This window comes from Centropristis striata, chromosome 19, assembly GCF_030273125.1.
Source record: "Centropristis striata isolate RG_2023a ecotype Rhode Island chromosome 19, C.striata_1.0, whole genome shotgun sequence".
Classification (NCBI taxonomy): Eukaryota; Metazoa; Chordata; class Actinopteri; order Perciformes; family Serranidae; genus Centropristis; species Centropristis striata.
Window position 1 is genome coordinate 13,093,582 of NC_081535.1, and position 14,794 is coordinate 13,108,375.

Here is a 14,794-nt window from a genome sequence, read left to right on the forward strand (position 1 = left end):
GATATTTGTGTTTTGGTAGAACAGCGCCCCTGCGGCATATCACTAACAGTTCAGGCGGAGAGTGGTACTGCAGCAAGGGAGACGGCAACAGGCATGCTCAACAAAAAATTATAAATTCAGATGAAGTTCTGTGAGACGTTTATAAAAAGAAAGGCTGAGACAAAGACATTGCTTATGAATTTTTTCAAATGTATGTTTTGGGCACTTTGAGCACCACAAGGTAAGTGCCATCGAGTTCCATTATATTCTAGAGAAGGCAGGCATCTCAGCCAATATTTCCAACAATAATACAACTTAGATTGATAAATAGCAGTGCAGACAAGAGAAACAATATGTTTTTCTGATAGTGGGGTGAACTGTACTTTTGAAGTAATGACAATAAAGCATTTGTTATTTTGCACTTATGACAGCAGCTGGCATGGAGCTCAGACCAGCGACACTGTCCCAAGATAAATTTATTGTTGTCCTCGAGGCATTGTGACAGACTGTCTCTCTGGATGTCTTCTGTATCATCTGTCCCTTGTGGTTTAAAAAGAAATGAACAACATTGGTTTGACAGTAAACAACGACACAGTGACAGCTTTATGTTTTTATTTGAACTCAAAAATATAACATTTTTGAGGTCATTGGGCACAAAAGGTGAGTTCACATCATGTTTCTGTAAGAGTTCACAACACTATTAGCTAGGTGAAGAGGCTTTCCACTACAGCACTCTAAAACCATGCATAGCTATATGTTGCCAATGGGAACCTTTGAGATTATGTAGCATTTATCATTACCTGCAGGAAAACATAACATTGTGCTTTATTTGAACAACACCTTATTTGCATCATCCATCTTTATACATCTCATGAATTTATATTCATGATTTAATTTCCCCAACCTCTCATTAACTGGTATACAATCTTGATTCCATTTAAGATTATGTATACACAGATAGAGTTAATATAGTTACCAAAATGTGAACGTTTAAGTAATGTGAAACAATATTTTTTTTTTACAGTGATTATACATGAGGCAATTCTATTTCTGTCATACTATTGCTATATACAGGCCAAAAGCAACCAGGCAATTAATTATATATGTGCATCATGCCCTAATATAATACATAGTAAGATGTAAAATATAAATAAATAGGTTATTATTGGTTATAGAGCGTATATTTACTACTAATGTACACACAAGACCTCAGCATATGTATTGCTTAGCCTTCGTTGTTTGTTTTCTGGTCCGTGACTGATGTGTATACATTTGATTTCTTAAAATAACTATAATTCAGCTTAAGGAATACTGTTACCAAAACATACTTTTTTTGTGCTGGGAGTATTTTGTGTGACTGTGCAATTGTGTTATTGCTGATATGTCCAAATGAAGCAATTTTTAGATGGAAACCACTTAAAGGGCTAGCCATTTCTACTGTTTTTACTTGGGGAAACAAGTTGTTGGTACCAAGATGATAAACCCTGATTTTTTTGAGTAAACTTAATTATAAAAAGATCACCCAGAACTATAAATATACATCCTTTCAAAAGAAAAAAATAGCCTTCCAGATTTCTATAATCTGCAAAGAATCTCTGAGTTTAGATGCGGTTGTTTCTCGGGACTTACTACCTAATTCCATAATTAAGGCTAAAATTACCATTGAGCACCAATATAGGCTAATGCCTTGCTAAAGATAATCCCCAGGCTAAGCAGGTTTACACTGCTTACACCTTAAGATATTTAAAATGGTACTCTAGTGATTTACTGTTGCACTTTCACTAAATTTGTAAACTTGTGAGAGACTAATCTAAAAGACAGTGGTCAAAATAGATGCAACAGAGGCAGACATCCTGACTTTAAGTCCTTTGTATGGGTCAAGCGCTATACTGGATCCTACATTTCCCATAATGCAACTCAATAGTGTCTTTAGTAAGAACCTCCTGTTTAAATTGCATGTCCCCAGTTTGTAACACAAGCTGTCTGTTATGAATTTATAAATAAATAAAAAATCCAAGCCGAGATTACTTAAGTGACGTCACTTTAGTACTTTTCCCTGACTCAACAAAGCTTTCCCAAAGCCAGCTTGTAGTAATGTTAATACTAGTAAATAGTGGAGTGCCCCTTTAAACAAAAACATAATTTTAAGATCATGTGGGAAGCAGTGGTTGTCTAGAAAACAGCATGGTGTATTCAGTCAGTTGTCCATCCAAAGAGAATGACATCTTCTTTGTTTATTATGGCCCAGTAGCTGCTCATTAGAGGCCAGTCAGACTGGACAATAACTGCAAATCCTACAGTTCGGACAATTTAAGAAGTAGAATAGTAAAAATCCTCAAGAATCAGGGGGATCAATTAACAAACTTCTGCTGTGAAAAAGCCTTTAAGCACAGAAGAATGCGTAGTCCTGCTACAGTCCTTTAAAAGCCACGCGTCTCTGTCAGAGCTCAGCATGAGGAACATGTTGTTCCAGCTTCGAGGAGAATAAGACATTCAGTTCTCATACCAAAACTTCCGTGGAACTCCTTGCCCCCAAGTTATTCCCATGCATACTCACGGAAACGTGTGTTTTGATGCAGAAATCCTTTCTCTGTATACCTTGTGTCAATCTTTCAGCCCCACACATAAGAACTTTATGTACTCTCATAAATCAGTTCTTTACGGTGCTGAATGGGCGTACACACAACTCACACAAACTGAGGCCATGCGTTCTGAAAACACAAGTTACAACAGAACAGAAGAGAGAAGAGTAGTAAGTGGAAGCAGAAGCTTGTTTTGTGCTTGAAATTCTGGGAGTGATGACAACTTTTAGTACCTGGTTCACCCACTCACCCACACAAACATCTGTCCATAACTCACAGAGTATCTTAACATACGGAGGAACCACTCAGCCTGTCTGATGCCACGGTGTAAGGGGAACTGTTGTCCTAGAAGATGTCTGGGCATTGGCTCCAGTCCTGTCTTTCTTTGGCTTCCCAGTAGCCGCCCCTGTAGACGTAGGTGCTTTCTCCTGTTGTATCATCTGCCCTCTTCTCAAACCACAGTGGCTGGTAGCCCTCAATGTCTTGCCCTAATGAGACAGAAGATTGTTTTTTAAGACATGGCTCGATTGTGCATTTTTTCCATATTTCATCCTTTCACTTTAATTATAATCTTACATGTCACTTACTACCAGATCTGTTTTGTGTATGTTCCACTTCGAGAAATGGACAATCTGAAGGCTATTGTAAAAATAATGAATGAAGATCAGTATCCTCTGTTTTTGTTGGATGCCAATTTATTTTTTGCTTTTGACCATGGCCAAATTCTTCAAAAACATCAAGTAGGTTTGACCAATATCAGCGTTTAATGTTAAATGTGAATGCCATGTATGAGGTAAAAGGCAGAATCTCTTTCTTAAGAATCCCCTCCAGACATTTTTTAAAACAATTATTACTCTACTGTGAATAATAATTTATGCCTGACACAACAAAGGTCAATTTCACAGTTAAACATTTTTATGAATTATATTCAGTCAATCTACCTTAATGAAGAATCCAGAGTCTATAAATGCAAATAGTGTTCATGTCGAAATAAAAAAACAATTTGTTACAAGATGTGCCTACACTCTCACAGGGGTATTTACAAAAGGATTGCAGACAATAAACCTGAACCAATAAGACACAAAAATACTTTTTCAGTCAAAAAAGTCTGCACAGAGTAAATCTGCAGACAAAGGGAGCTAACAGTTTTTATAGAGTTACAATACATGTGTGTGTGTTGGGAAGGAGGCACAGTCTTACGACCTTGAGGACTTGAGATAGCAGGCACCCTGCACAAAAACGAGAAGAAGCTGCTGTGCCCTGTTATCTTACAGGATATAAAGGGCGGATTGTGTTCACATGAAAATGATATAAAGTTATGTGAAAATGTTCAGAAAGTTATGTGAAAATGCATACGCATGGCACTTTGTCATAACACTTTAATGATCAAAGCACCTCCAAAGGATGAAATGCACCTCTAACTGCACTGCCCAGCAACTAGCATCTTGGGGAAGTAATCACCATACATTTAGTGCAAAATTGGCCCCTTTCAATGTAAATGAACCTTACAAAAACTGTCCAATTCACAAATATCAGTGCCAACAGCTACACACAGTTACAGTGAAATTATTAGTGTCTTCAGAGAAAAATTGGAAAATTTCAATCCCAAATATTTCTCTGTCAAATTAAATTCCATTCTTTGTGAATTTGCCAATTAGTTTATGTGCACTGTAGGTTTCAGGGTGCTATGTCACATGCAAGTTGAATGTTTGTTTAACAACTGGTTTCCAAACCTCTGTTTAACTATCCTCCTTGTGTTATTATTTTAGCTAAGCAAACAGAAACCTTCCCTCTTCAGCAGATGAATTTGAAAATAGTTTTCTAGTGTCAAACTACACATACATCATTCTGCACAGGGAAGTTCACACATCCCAAACAAAACACATTTTTGAGTGGAGGGGGACTGTAATCCTTGTTCTCACCTTCCTCCAGAGCCTGATTTGCTTGCGCCTCCCTTTTTTTCCTCTCCAGCCTCTGACACTCCTCCAGACGCTGCTTCTGTACATTCGCCTCATCCCACACACCTGCCTCCATTAGCCGCTGGTCTGGCCGCAGACGACTGTCGGTAGGCGCAATACCATCTTCTGGCTCATTGAGAGTCAGAGCCAAGGAGGAGAAAAAGTGCATGTTCTCTGCATTATCACTGGAGAATAAAAGATCGATAGAAAAGTAATTGGAGAGGACAGATGACAAAGTGGAGTAGGTAGAAATGCCACATTCAATCTTCAAGGTAAGGTAGAACTGTGTCGGATGAGATAAACATACGGGAGAGGATATTTTTTCCACAACAGTTTTGGCTGAAGAGTCTGATAAACTGTCTTTTGTTTGCCTTCAGAGCCTCCGCATCCTTGGCTGCTGTCCACTATTTTGGCACTCTCCATCTTGTCGTCCCAGGTTCCTGACAGGATGTAACGGGCTGTGCCCTCTCTGTCCTCTATCACTCCTGTCACCTAGAGACAGCAGAGAAGATGACACACAGGAAGAGATCAGTTACAGGCACGCTCTGACCGCTAGGCACGGACAAATTCACAGCTGGGTACTACTGTACTTAATCTTATAAATTCTAATTTGGGCAGCTCCTTCAGATTTTGAGTGAGTTTGAATCATGTATTACTATAACAAACATCAGAAAAATCTGATGGATAATATAAACTCTTAGGCTCCCGCTTCTCCCAAGCTGATGACAAGTGACTTCTTTCTGGGTAGATGATTATATGATGACACAAACATTTTTCAGGAAAAAGGCATCTCTCTAAGATTATCTGCACTGGTAAGCACTAAGAACAAATGATAGCTGACAATGATGCTAACAGCATTATTTTTGCCTGTGTAGCTGTTGGGAAACTGTAAATGTAATAAAATGTGAATGAACCACGACAACCAACAAACATGACGACAACCAACAAAGATGCTAGCTGTCTTGTTTCCCCTTTGAAACTACTCCCTAGAGAATGAAAAGGCACAACAGACTTACTTTCCGTGGGACGTCTCTGGAGAAGTAGCTGTAGGGGGAGAATTTGAGGCGGCAGGTGTCCTTGGTAGTGGTGTTTACAATGTCAATGTCCCCAGACTGCCAACAGCAACAGACAGGAAAACAAGAGAAGAAACAGATGTGACTTAAAGTCTATGATGACCCAAATGACATTCCTTAGTAACAAAAACAAACACACACCCACCTAGTCTATGATGTAAAGCAAATGCAATTTAATTTCTGTCAATTTTGCATTTCTAAAAAGTGATTGACTCGATGATGTAAACCAAACTGTTATTAGAAGCTCTCTGGTTTGTAATTCTACATTAAAGGTAATGGGTATGTATATTTTTAGAGCACCTTTTTACTGGTCTAAAAATAAGCAAAAAACTACTACAAGACAGGTTGTAGTTGCAACAGGTAACGTTGAGAGGGGCAAACCTGATCAATCCAAAGTTTCCCCACAATAATGTTGTGCACCGTTGAAGTCACTTTGCTCCAGATGTAGCGGTTTCCGCTTGAGTGGAATTGCAAGTGAATGTTTCCTGCAGTGAAGAAAAGAAAGATATCCAAAGGTGAATAGCATATATAATTACTTGAACATAGTAAATTATTTGTGTTCTAACAAATAATTTGTGTTGATTTACAGATCATATCTGACTTGTAGAGGTATATTTTTGTACTTTATACTGATTTTAAGCCTGAACTGCATCAGTTTACTTGCTTCTTACTTACCTAATGGCATGACAGATATATATTTCCCACGAAACTTGCTATCAATAGTGATGTGCTGCCAAAGGGTCCATCCTCTTTGTGATGTCACATGGTGGGCAGCAGCTGGTGGGTGATGACTGACCTAAGGATGAATGGTAAGAGCTGGTGTCAGTAAAGGTAATATTATACAGACTTTAGACTGTATTTATAATTTTGTTCTTGACTACGGGGTAAGTATCTGTGTGTAAAATATATCTGTAAGGATATGTATCTGTGTTTTTCCTGGTCTTACCTGCTCAGAGATGGAGCGATAACCATACTCATCCAGTCGGTCCAGTTCGTAAGTCTCACCCAGCAGAGGGTTGAAGGGCTTGGCTGTACGATGGACTGTGGTGGAGTAGGAGGAGACAGAAAAGGCAGCCACCAGGCACATCTGCTCCAGAGTGGAGTCACAGCGAGCTGCGCGGTCCAGGAGCTCACTGTACTCCAGATCCTCCGTCAGACGCTGCAGCATCGACAACGGCTCATTGAAGTTTACCTGCAATCACACACAGACAGAAAAGGTTTCTTCTAAGTCACTCAAATCCAGAAACTATATTACAGCCAAACTGTTCTGTATAATTTCATCATTCATTACAGGCATGGGTATCTTGGATAGGTCTTTGCCAATGCAGTTCTTCATGATGCTCCAAAGGTTAAGAGAGTAATTTGGTTTGTCAGGAATACGACTGCGTCTTGTTCTTCGTATCTGCATGTGGTTTGTGCCTGAGGTGTCCTGAAAAAGATGAGACAACATTTTCAAGTTTTTCATTTTAATGTATATAGCAAAAACTAGTGAGATTGCTTAACACACTTGGGACCTACATTCTCATTGTGAGTCCAGTCATTGGACATTCCTCCACTCATCATACTCAGATTACTTCCTGAGCGTCTGAAAGAAAGCAACATAACTTTAATACAGGTCAAAGTAACTGTGCTTGTGCCTGATTGAGAAATATAGCTCTGAGATTAGTCTGTATAGAGCTGATGTCTCACTTGTGCTGTATATTGCCACTAGCAGTCACAGTTATGAATGCAGGGGAGTCTTCCATGGCATCGAAGAACTCTGCATCATCATTCTCGTCACTCGCGTCCCCCTCCTGAGACCTCTCCCCACCTACAACAACAAAAACAGGTCAAGGGGATGGGTCATTAAGATTCAGGTTTGCGCACACACACACACTGAAACAGCCAGCAGTGAATTTGTCCTCTGCATTTAACCCATCCTTTTTACACACCAGTGAACACACCATGCTTAGGAGCAGTGGGCAGCACATTTTTGCGGCCAGGGAGCAGTGGGGGATTAGGTGCCTTGCTCAAGGGCACTTCAGCCCTTGATGTGTCAAGCCCGATTCGATAACCGCTAGGACTGGCTTTAATCTAAACATATACAAATACGTATAATATACATATTGTAGTGCCGCTTTACAAGGTAGGCCAAATAACAGAGGCACTGTAATGCACCATAGCTAAAAAGTAGCATTACTGCCTCACGGTTGTATGTCCCAAATGTCAATAAATGTCTGTCCAGACTCATACGAAGCCATCACAGCAGACTATGCTTCAAATATGGAGGTTGCTGCAAAGAAACTACAAATTCTAAAACATGGACGGCATCATTTCATGATTTTATCCTGTTGGATATTTATGTGAAATGTTGTCATGATTAGCATATGAATTCTTGCGTTATGGCCAAAAATGCATTTTGTCAAAAATCGAATCACTTCATCCTGAGTCCAAGTGAACAGTTTGAAAATAATCTTGAGGCACTCCTGTTTGCACCATTACCTATTTAAGTTGTTTTATGTTACCATGAAAACTAAACAAATAGTGAATATCAATGGAAACATAATATACATGTCACTTGTGCATTGATCTTTGTAACTGTGAGTTCCAATAGTAAAGTAGTAGTAGTAATATTACAGCTATAATTTGCAAACATTGTAAAATTATCTTATGGGGTAAATAAAGTAAAACAAATTATGAGGATGTCTGCCAAACAAAAAACAGTGCTCACAAAGAAGAACAGCTTTCATAAGAAGACCTTCACTAACACTTACTGGAAGACATTTAATAAGATATTTGCTTCACACACACATAAATCTTGACCTTAAAATGTGTGCTAAATCAACAAATATGAAAAACTAAACTAAAAACAAACATTATATGTGTCACTAAACTGATATTTGAGGAGAGCTTGATAAATGCAGTAAAAATTAAGATATGATAAGCCTCACTGAGCCAAATTATGCATCACTACCACTGGCCAGAAGAGGGCCATATTCGTACTCTGTAAGACTATACTGTGACTTTCACACCAAATAGAAGAGCTAAGGTGACAGAGAGAGCGATGTGTCTCACCTGTATATGAGGTGGGATTCTCCCTCCAGGCTCTCTCCAAGCTGTTGTGCTGTTTGGCTAACTGTTCGATGGTTTCCTCCAGATGGTGACGCTGCTCTCTCTCATACTGCAGGGTCTTTTGCCACCTCCGGCTGTGAGATTCTGCTACATCCAGAAAGTCACGACATGCCTAAGGTGTGAACACAAGACACATCAAAAGATGCAGGCATAATGTTCAATGCTACATTCCCTCATTAAATAGAGACAACTGATCCGTCCCCTGTTTACAGTAGTTATACTGGTTGCGGCTTGCATTGCATGAACTCACATTGATCATAGCATTGGAGGTGATGCGGAATAGGGTGGCTCGCTCATTAACAGCTTTCACTCTGTCTGTGCTGTCAGAGGACCCACGCAGTTCCTCAAGTTCGCTGAGGGAGCGCTGGAGGGCGGCGCCGTGCTTTCCTATCAGCTCATTACAGGTGCTCAGGTCATCTAGCTTGCTGGCCAGAGTCTTGAGCACCCCTTGGGTTAGGGCTCGGTCCTCCTGAGGTACAGGACCTTCATCTCCTGAGTCATCTACACACAGAGACAAAAAAGGAAGGCAGTGAACAGATTACATAATTTACTTTGGTAAACTTTGAGGTCATTACGTCTGGGATTTTAGGATGTTGAAATTGTATGTTTTAGTAAACAGTGCATGTGTCATCAGACATCTAAAAGCTATTTTAATACTCTACATTTAGAGTGCAACGAGTTGAGTGAGTGTTTGTTGGAAACGGATGGAGGAAGATAATAACACTTCACACCCTGATCCCCCACACCCCTTCCTCTAAAAGATCGGAAAGCTGTGAATGAACACCGTTGCCCTGGAAACGTAGGCCTGTGCAATCAGGAGGCTAGGCTATTTTTAGAAGAAAAGGGAGAAAAAAAGATGACGCACTACCCTATTTCTCCTCCCCTTCCCTCTCTCTACCCCTTGTTGGCATGAGCTGAGCCATCAGTCTCAGGGATTTTAGAAAAAGAGCAGAGACTGTACTGATAACTTAGCATCATACTTGCTCTGCCTTTTCCAATTAAACACACCGTTTTGGTATTGCTGCAATAGAAACTGTAAATGGTTTTTAACATATTTTCTTGTTATTCAGCCTGATAGCCTGGCACTAAACCTTGGGATCTTGACTAGACTTTTAAATAAATTCTTAAGCTTTGACTAGTGCTTGTCCACACAATATGTTAATGAAATAATGGACCTGCCAAAGAGTGTGTGGGTTGAAGAGAGTAATTGAGCAAACTGCTCTATTAAAACCTCTTAGTGAAAAAAGGCATCGTACAAAAGATTCAAGGCAGCTATAAAGCCCTTTTGTCATTAGTACAAATTCTAATAACAGCTGGTTTCATGCTCTACATGGCTATAGATGTCAACACAAATAATCCATCTGTAAAATGCAAATGCCACCATCATATGTCATAGAAGTTTTCTAGGTCAAAACATGTCTTCTCTGCTAAAAGAAACAGATTGTGTGTGTAATCTGCACGTTGACTGAATCTAGGCCAGTGTCTGCATTGCTTGTGAATCTAAAGCAGGGAGACAAACTACTACTACTCTATTAGAGGGGGGAAGAAATAAAAACAATCAGGGCAAACTGGAATTACAAAGTCTCAGGAGGAGAAGATTAAAAATGAGAGGGTAAAAAAAAGTCCTTCAGGCATTTGTAATGGTTTCATGACCCATTTATAGTGGAGAGAAAATGATCTTATTTGACTTATTATGCTCAAGGTGTTAAAACACTATGTTCTGAATTTGATGCAGCTGCCTTCTTCTTGCAGCCATAATAACATAATAATAATAATAATACAGAATAATACCGTACATGCAGGGGGCATGCTTACTGGTCTGCTCTGTGTACTAATGGGTTATTTTTCACTCAGGACACCGGAGAGTCTGAGAAAAATTGGTGACTCATCACTGAATCATGATAACACACCCACAGGTGATAAAGGGAGCACCAATATGGACATAGTGTGGGAAGAGAGAGAGTTAAAAATCAGGGGATGCAAAGTAAGCTTCTGCAATATAGCTGAAGCAATCAAAGTCTGATTGTAATATGCTGGAAGCTTGCTGTAGCACAACCTGAGCCACGCTGTTTTCTCCTTCTAAAAAGTTATTTGGGTTTACTCTAACCTGTAGCGTGTTAAACTTTCACACTGAATTTATTGGTTGTCTGAGAGGTTGAGAGGCTGAGTTTTATATCGTACCATTATATGTATTCTAACAATAACACTGTTATGGTTGTGTGACAGCTATTACAAGACAGGTGCCAGATAACTTCCTTAACACCCACTTTATTACTGCTGTTCTAATCCACTTCTAGCCAGTTAATTTGCCGAGCTATTATTGTCACTAAGCACATAACCAAAGGCTCATGCAATAATAATCTCTAATCACATTACACACAGCGAAAAAACACACAAGGATTTGTGTCTGTGCTTGCATGTGTCAAGCAGGCAGTATTATTAATGTCTGGTCAAGAATAAGACATTAGATTAGTAGGATATTACCATACACAGATTATAAACCTGCAGCAGCACTGTGAAACACAATTTCTGATTTGTGGGAAACCTCAGAAGGCTGTGTTAAAATCTTCTAAAAGCGGTCTACCCCTTAAAGCTTGTTCAGTATTTTGGCTGTAATCACACCCCGTGAGGCAAAGTCCACCGTTATACAATGGTAGATACAGCATCAGTCATGGTGTCCATACGCTAATGTGGACAGACTCACACAAAACATTGATTTGCATCTTGCAGGTGGAAACCTTTTACTCAGCAGTACAGGGTGCTTAAAGGCATATACCCTTCTTCCTGCACATTAGATTGAGACTGATTGTGAATAGTAAAATACTGTTCTATTCTGTGACTTTTGTCAATTTGCTAACTTTAAAATCTTTTTTTCCTGTGAGAAATCCAATATTTACACAGATACTTGAAAAAAAATCCAGCTCAACTTACTGAACTCCATACACAGACACAATCTACAACAATTACAAACACACATGCAAACAAGCAGCATGCAAGCACACAGCCCCAATCTTAAATGTTATTCTGCTCTTAGTAAAATAATTAAAAGGTTACTTACAAGGTGACACACATTGAAAAGGCTACTCTCACGTCTCCCTATTGTCCACAGAGTGTATGGTGAGGAATATTTTCAATGAATATGCTCACACCCTCTCTCTTTTTTTACCCCTCCTGCTACCAGAACGGGAGGAGGAGTCTAAAGGAAGGTCATTTCATTCAGTTCTCACTGTCGTCATACTGAAGGAGACAGGGAGGGAGAAAGGAGACAGAGTGGGAGGGAGGTGGTAGTTGCGTGTGCGTGTGCACATTATTGCAGAAGAGAGACATAGAACAAAGAGAGAGAAAAAAACCCCACCGCAAATCTTCACCCATTTTTTTTTTTTTTTTTTTAAACGTCCACAAGAAAAAGGCTAGACAGCAGCAATCAGAAAAATGTCTTCCAGGCTCATAAAATACAAAACACATTATATTATATTATATTTTACTATATTATGTTATATTACATCATGTGATGAGATCTCGAGGTAAAAAGATGAACACTGTAAGGAATACGTGAATTAAAAAGACGTGATTAAATGCAGATTCTGCATTGACACACAACATACACTTGCACCAGTGGACTGTCTCCATTAAAAAATATGGAACAACACTACCCTCTTGTGGCTTGTTGTTTACACAACATTAAGGCGATAAATAAATAAAATATGCATTTAGGTAAGTGGGTCTTGGTTGCATGAGGCTGCATTCAGGTTACAGTTAAAAATAGTTTGTCTACTTTGGACATTTTCAGGTGAACCAAGCTGCTCCATTAAAGTATATATTTAGGACACTGTGCAAGTTAAAGGAACAACAAATCTATCAAAAGAAATAATTTGCCTGCATTAAAGGGCTTATCATTTTAAGATGTCAAATTATGTCTTTGCACCAGGACAGCAGTGTGTGTGTGTGTGTGTGTGTGTGAACATTGATCAAATTAGTTTCAAATTACTTTAAAATATATGGGTGACACAGAATATAAATTGTCCAGCTTACCTGAGTGATGCATCAGACTGGAGTTGGCCTTAGCTTGCTGCATGGCAGAGACCCATCGCTGACACTCTCCCTCAGAGGTGGCCTTCAGGTGGTAGCTCCGGCCTCCACTAGTTAACACCATGTGGCAGGTGTCTCCCACCTCGATGTGTGCTGTTGCCAAGGGAATTGTGCCTCGGCAGGTGTGTGCCATTTCTGCCTGAGTCCTGACAGAAACAACCAAAACAATTGGAAAAAGATGAGAAAAATGGGGTAGCTGCATTTTTGCTGTTAAAAATAGCATCCAAATAAGTAAAACATGATGAAACCTTTTTTCTACAGATAAGATGATTTGTAGCCTCATCTCTCTAAAGGCTTTGGACAATTTGTACTCTAGGCTTAACATCTTGACCTTCATACTTGATTATGGCTCCTCTCATAAAGACTATTGTGATTATTCTTTTTCTTTTACAAGGCATGGTTTGTATGTCATGTAACAAAAAGTACATTTTATCTTTAGATTACATACATTTTACAGAAATGACTGCCATATTCACAATGTATTGTAATAAACATAACTAATAAACAGGCTCTTTTATTTCGGAGACTGTTTCTCTGTTTTGCATATTTCATATCTTTGTGAATAACGTTAGCTTATATTATTTAATACAAGTAACAGGTAACGAATAGGCTAATTTCCCTTTTCATCTTTCTACAGTGTTTTTATTACCATACATTTATATAGGTTATATAAAACAAAATGTCCTTTGTGCAAAGAAATACAACTCAAATTCAACTAACGTTAGCTTAAACTAGCTAACGAATGTTAGCTAGTTAACGCATATAAACTAAGCTATAGCTTGATATAATGTTGTATGAAATCCGCAATAAATTAGCAATACATAGGTTTATATTATGAAGAACACTATATATAATCTAGGCGAACAGTTCAGTTAAAATCTTTGTTATCACTACTTGTTTATAATTTTATGGCTATGACTCAGGTGATTTTTTTTTGTGCTCAACTGGCATCATCATTCAGGGCACTCCCTCTAGACCATATATGGTAACAGTTAACGTTAACGTTATAAAGTTTAAAATGAAGTCCCCTTTGACAAATAAAACAAACCCTGTCAACGCTATAACGTTATAATTATACACTTTTATTTTTATTTGAATCTAATAAATATTAGCTATAAAGGTGTCAGGTCCAGAGATAACGGTCCCTTTAACCCTCTAGAGTCCATGAAAGCCCCGGCACATTACTTCTTCATGACGTGAAGACATAAAAATGAAGTAACGTCGAGCCATCAGCCATCAGCTGCCCTCTAAAGTTCTGGCTGGAGATAATGTAAAATATATTTAGTATAAAAATATAGAACTAGATATTATCCTCATTTTACCTGCTATATGTTATATTTGCAACCTGTATTCATATATGTTTTCCTTTATTTCTTTTGGGTTCAAAATTTTTATCAAGTAAGTCAACGTTAAACATTAATTATCAGGACATAAAGGTGAGGTAAAACTGACACCAACATGGCATGGTAAAAAAAACCGGTTTTTTTAACTCACATAATAGCTCAAGATGTCAGAGGGTTAACCGTTAGTGACCGTTACCTGTAGTAGGACAGCAGGCCGTTACTGAGGACGAACCACCGCCGCTGGTAACCCTTCAAGTAGTTGGTCCATTTAAAGAGCCAGCCCTTGTAGGTACCGGTATCCAAACACGGCAGGTGGAGCCCCGGGAGAGTCGGGGAGGGTAAACTCTTCACCAGTTCGTTCATTTGCTCCTCTCGGCCGGTAACGTTACTCCAGCGGGATGGACGGAGAGTCAGTCGGTGCCGTTTCCGTGGAGTTGCCGCCTGTCAACAGCTGTACCGTCAGCTAGCCGCAGCGCACTGTACCCTCCGCTAGAGAAGCTACTGTTAGCTTGCAGCTGTTTGATGAAGCTATGCCAGTGTCCCCCCTAGATAGTTTTAAAAATGTCTACGTAGTTACGCTAAATATTTCAAATAGAAACAGACAGGTTACATAACAACCACGTTATTACTAGAAACTATACAGCGATGGAGCCTGCACT

General features: G+C 39.2%; 1 protein-coding gene across 1 annotated transcript; it reads right to left on the reverse strand.

Moving 5' to 3' along the window:
* Window positions 1-1,866: 1,866 nt before the first annotated feature.
* Window positions 1,867-14,794, reverse strand: LOC131992741 (oxysterol-binding protein 2-like). Its single transcript, XM_059358415.1, has 14 exons — window positions 14,332-14,794; window positions 12,736-12,938; window positions 8,954-9,204; window positions 8,647-8,815; window positions 7,282-7,402; window positions 7,111-7,177; window positions 6,884-7,021; window positions 6,539-6,784; window positions 6,268-6,388; window positions 5,974-6,077; window positions 5,536-5,631; window positions 4,827-5,011; window positions 4,484-4,704; window positions 1,867-3,049 (listed from the first exon to the last, which is right to left on the reverse strand). The coding sequence occupies exons 1-14, from the start codon at window positions 14,496-14,498 to the stop codon at window positions 2,907-2,909; spliced, it is 2,232 nt and encodes a 743-aa protein (XP_059214398.1). The 5' UTR covers window positions 14,499-14,794; the 3' UTR covers window positions 1,867-2,906.

Bases quoted from the DNA above. Each gene is read 5' to 3' on its own strand.
- LOC131992741 (XM_059358415.1), bottom strand. From the start codon at position 14,498: ATGAACGAACTGGTGAAGAGTTTACCCTCCCCGACTCTCCCGGGGCTC. The intron at 5,632-5,973 runs GTTTGCCCCTCT...TGCTGTTGGCAG, and splicing joins GGAAACTTTGGATTGATCAG to TCTGGGGACATTGACATTGT. The intron at 3,050-4,483 runs GTGAGAACAAGG...CTGTCTCATTAG, and splicing joins AAATCAGGCTCTGGAGGAAG to GGCAAGACATTGAGGGCTAC.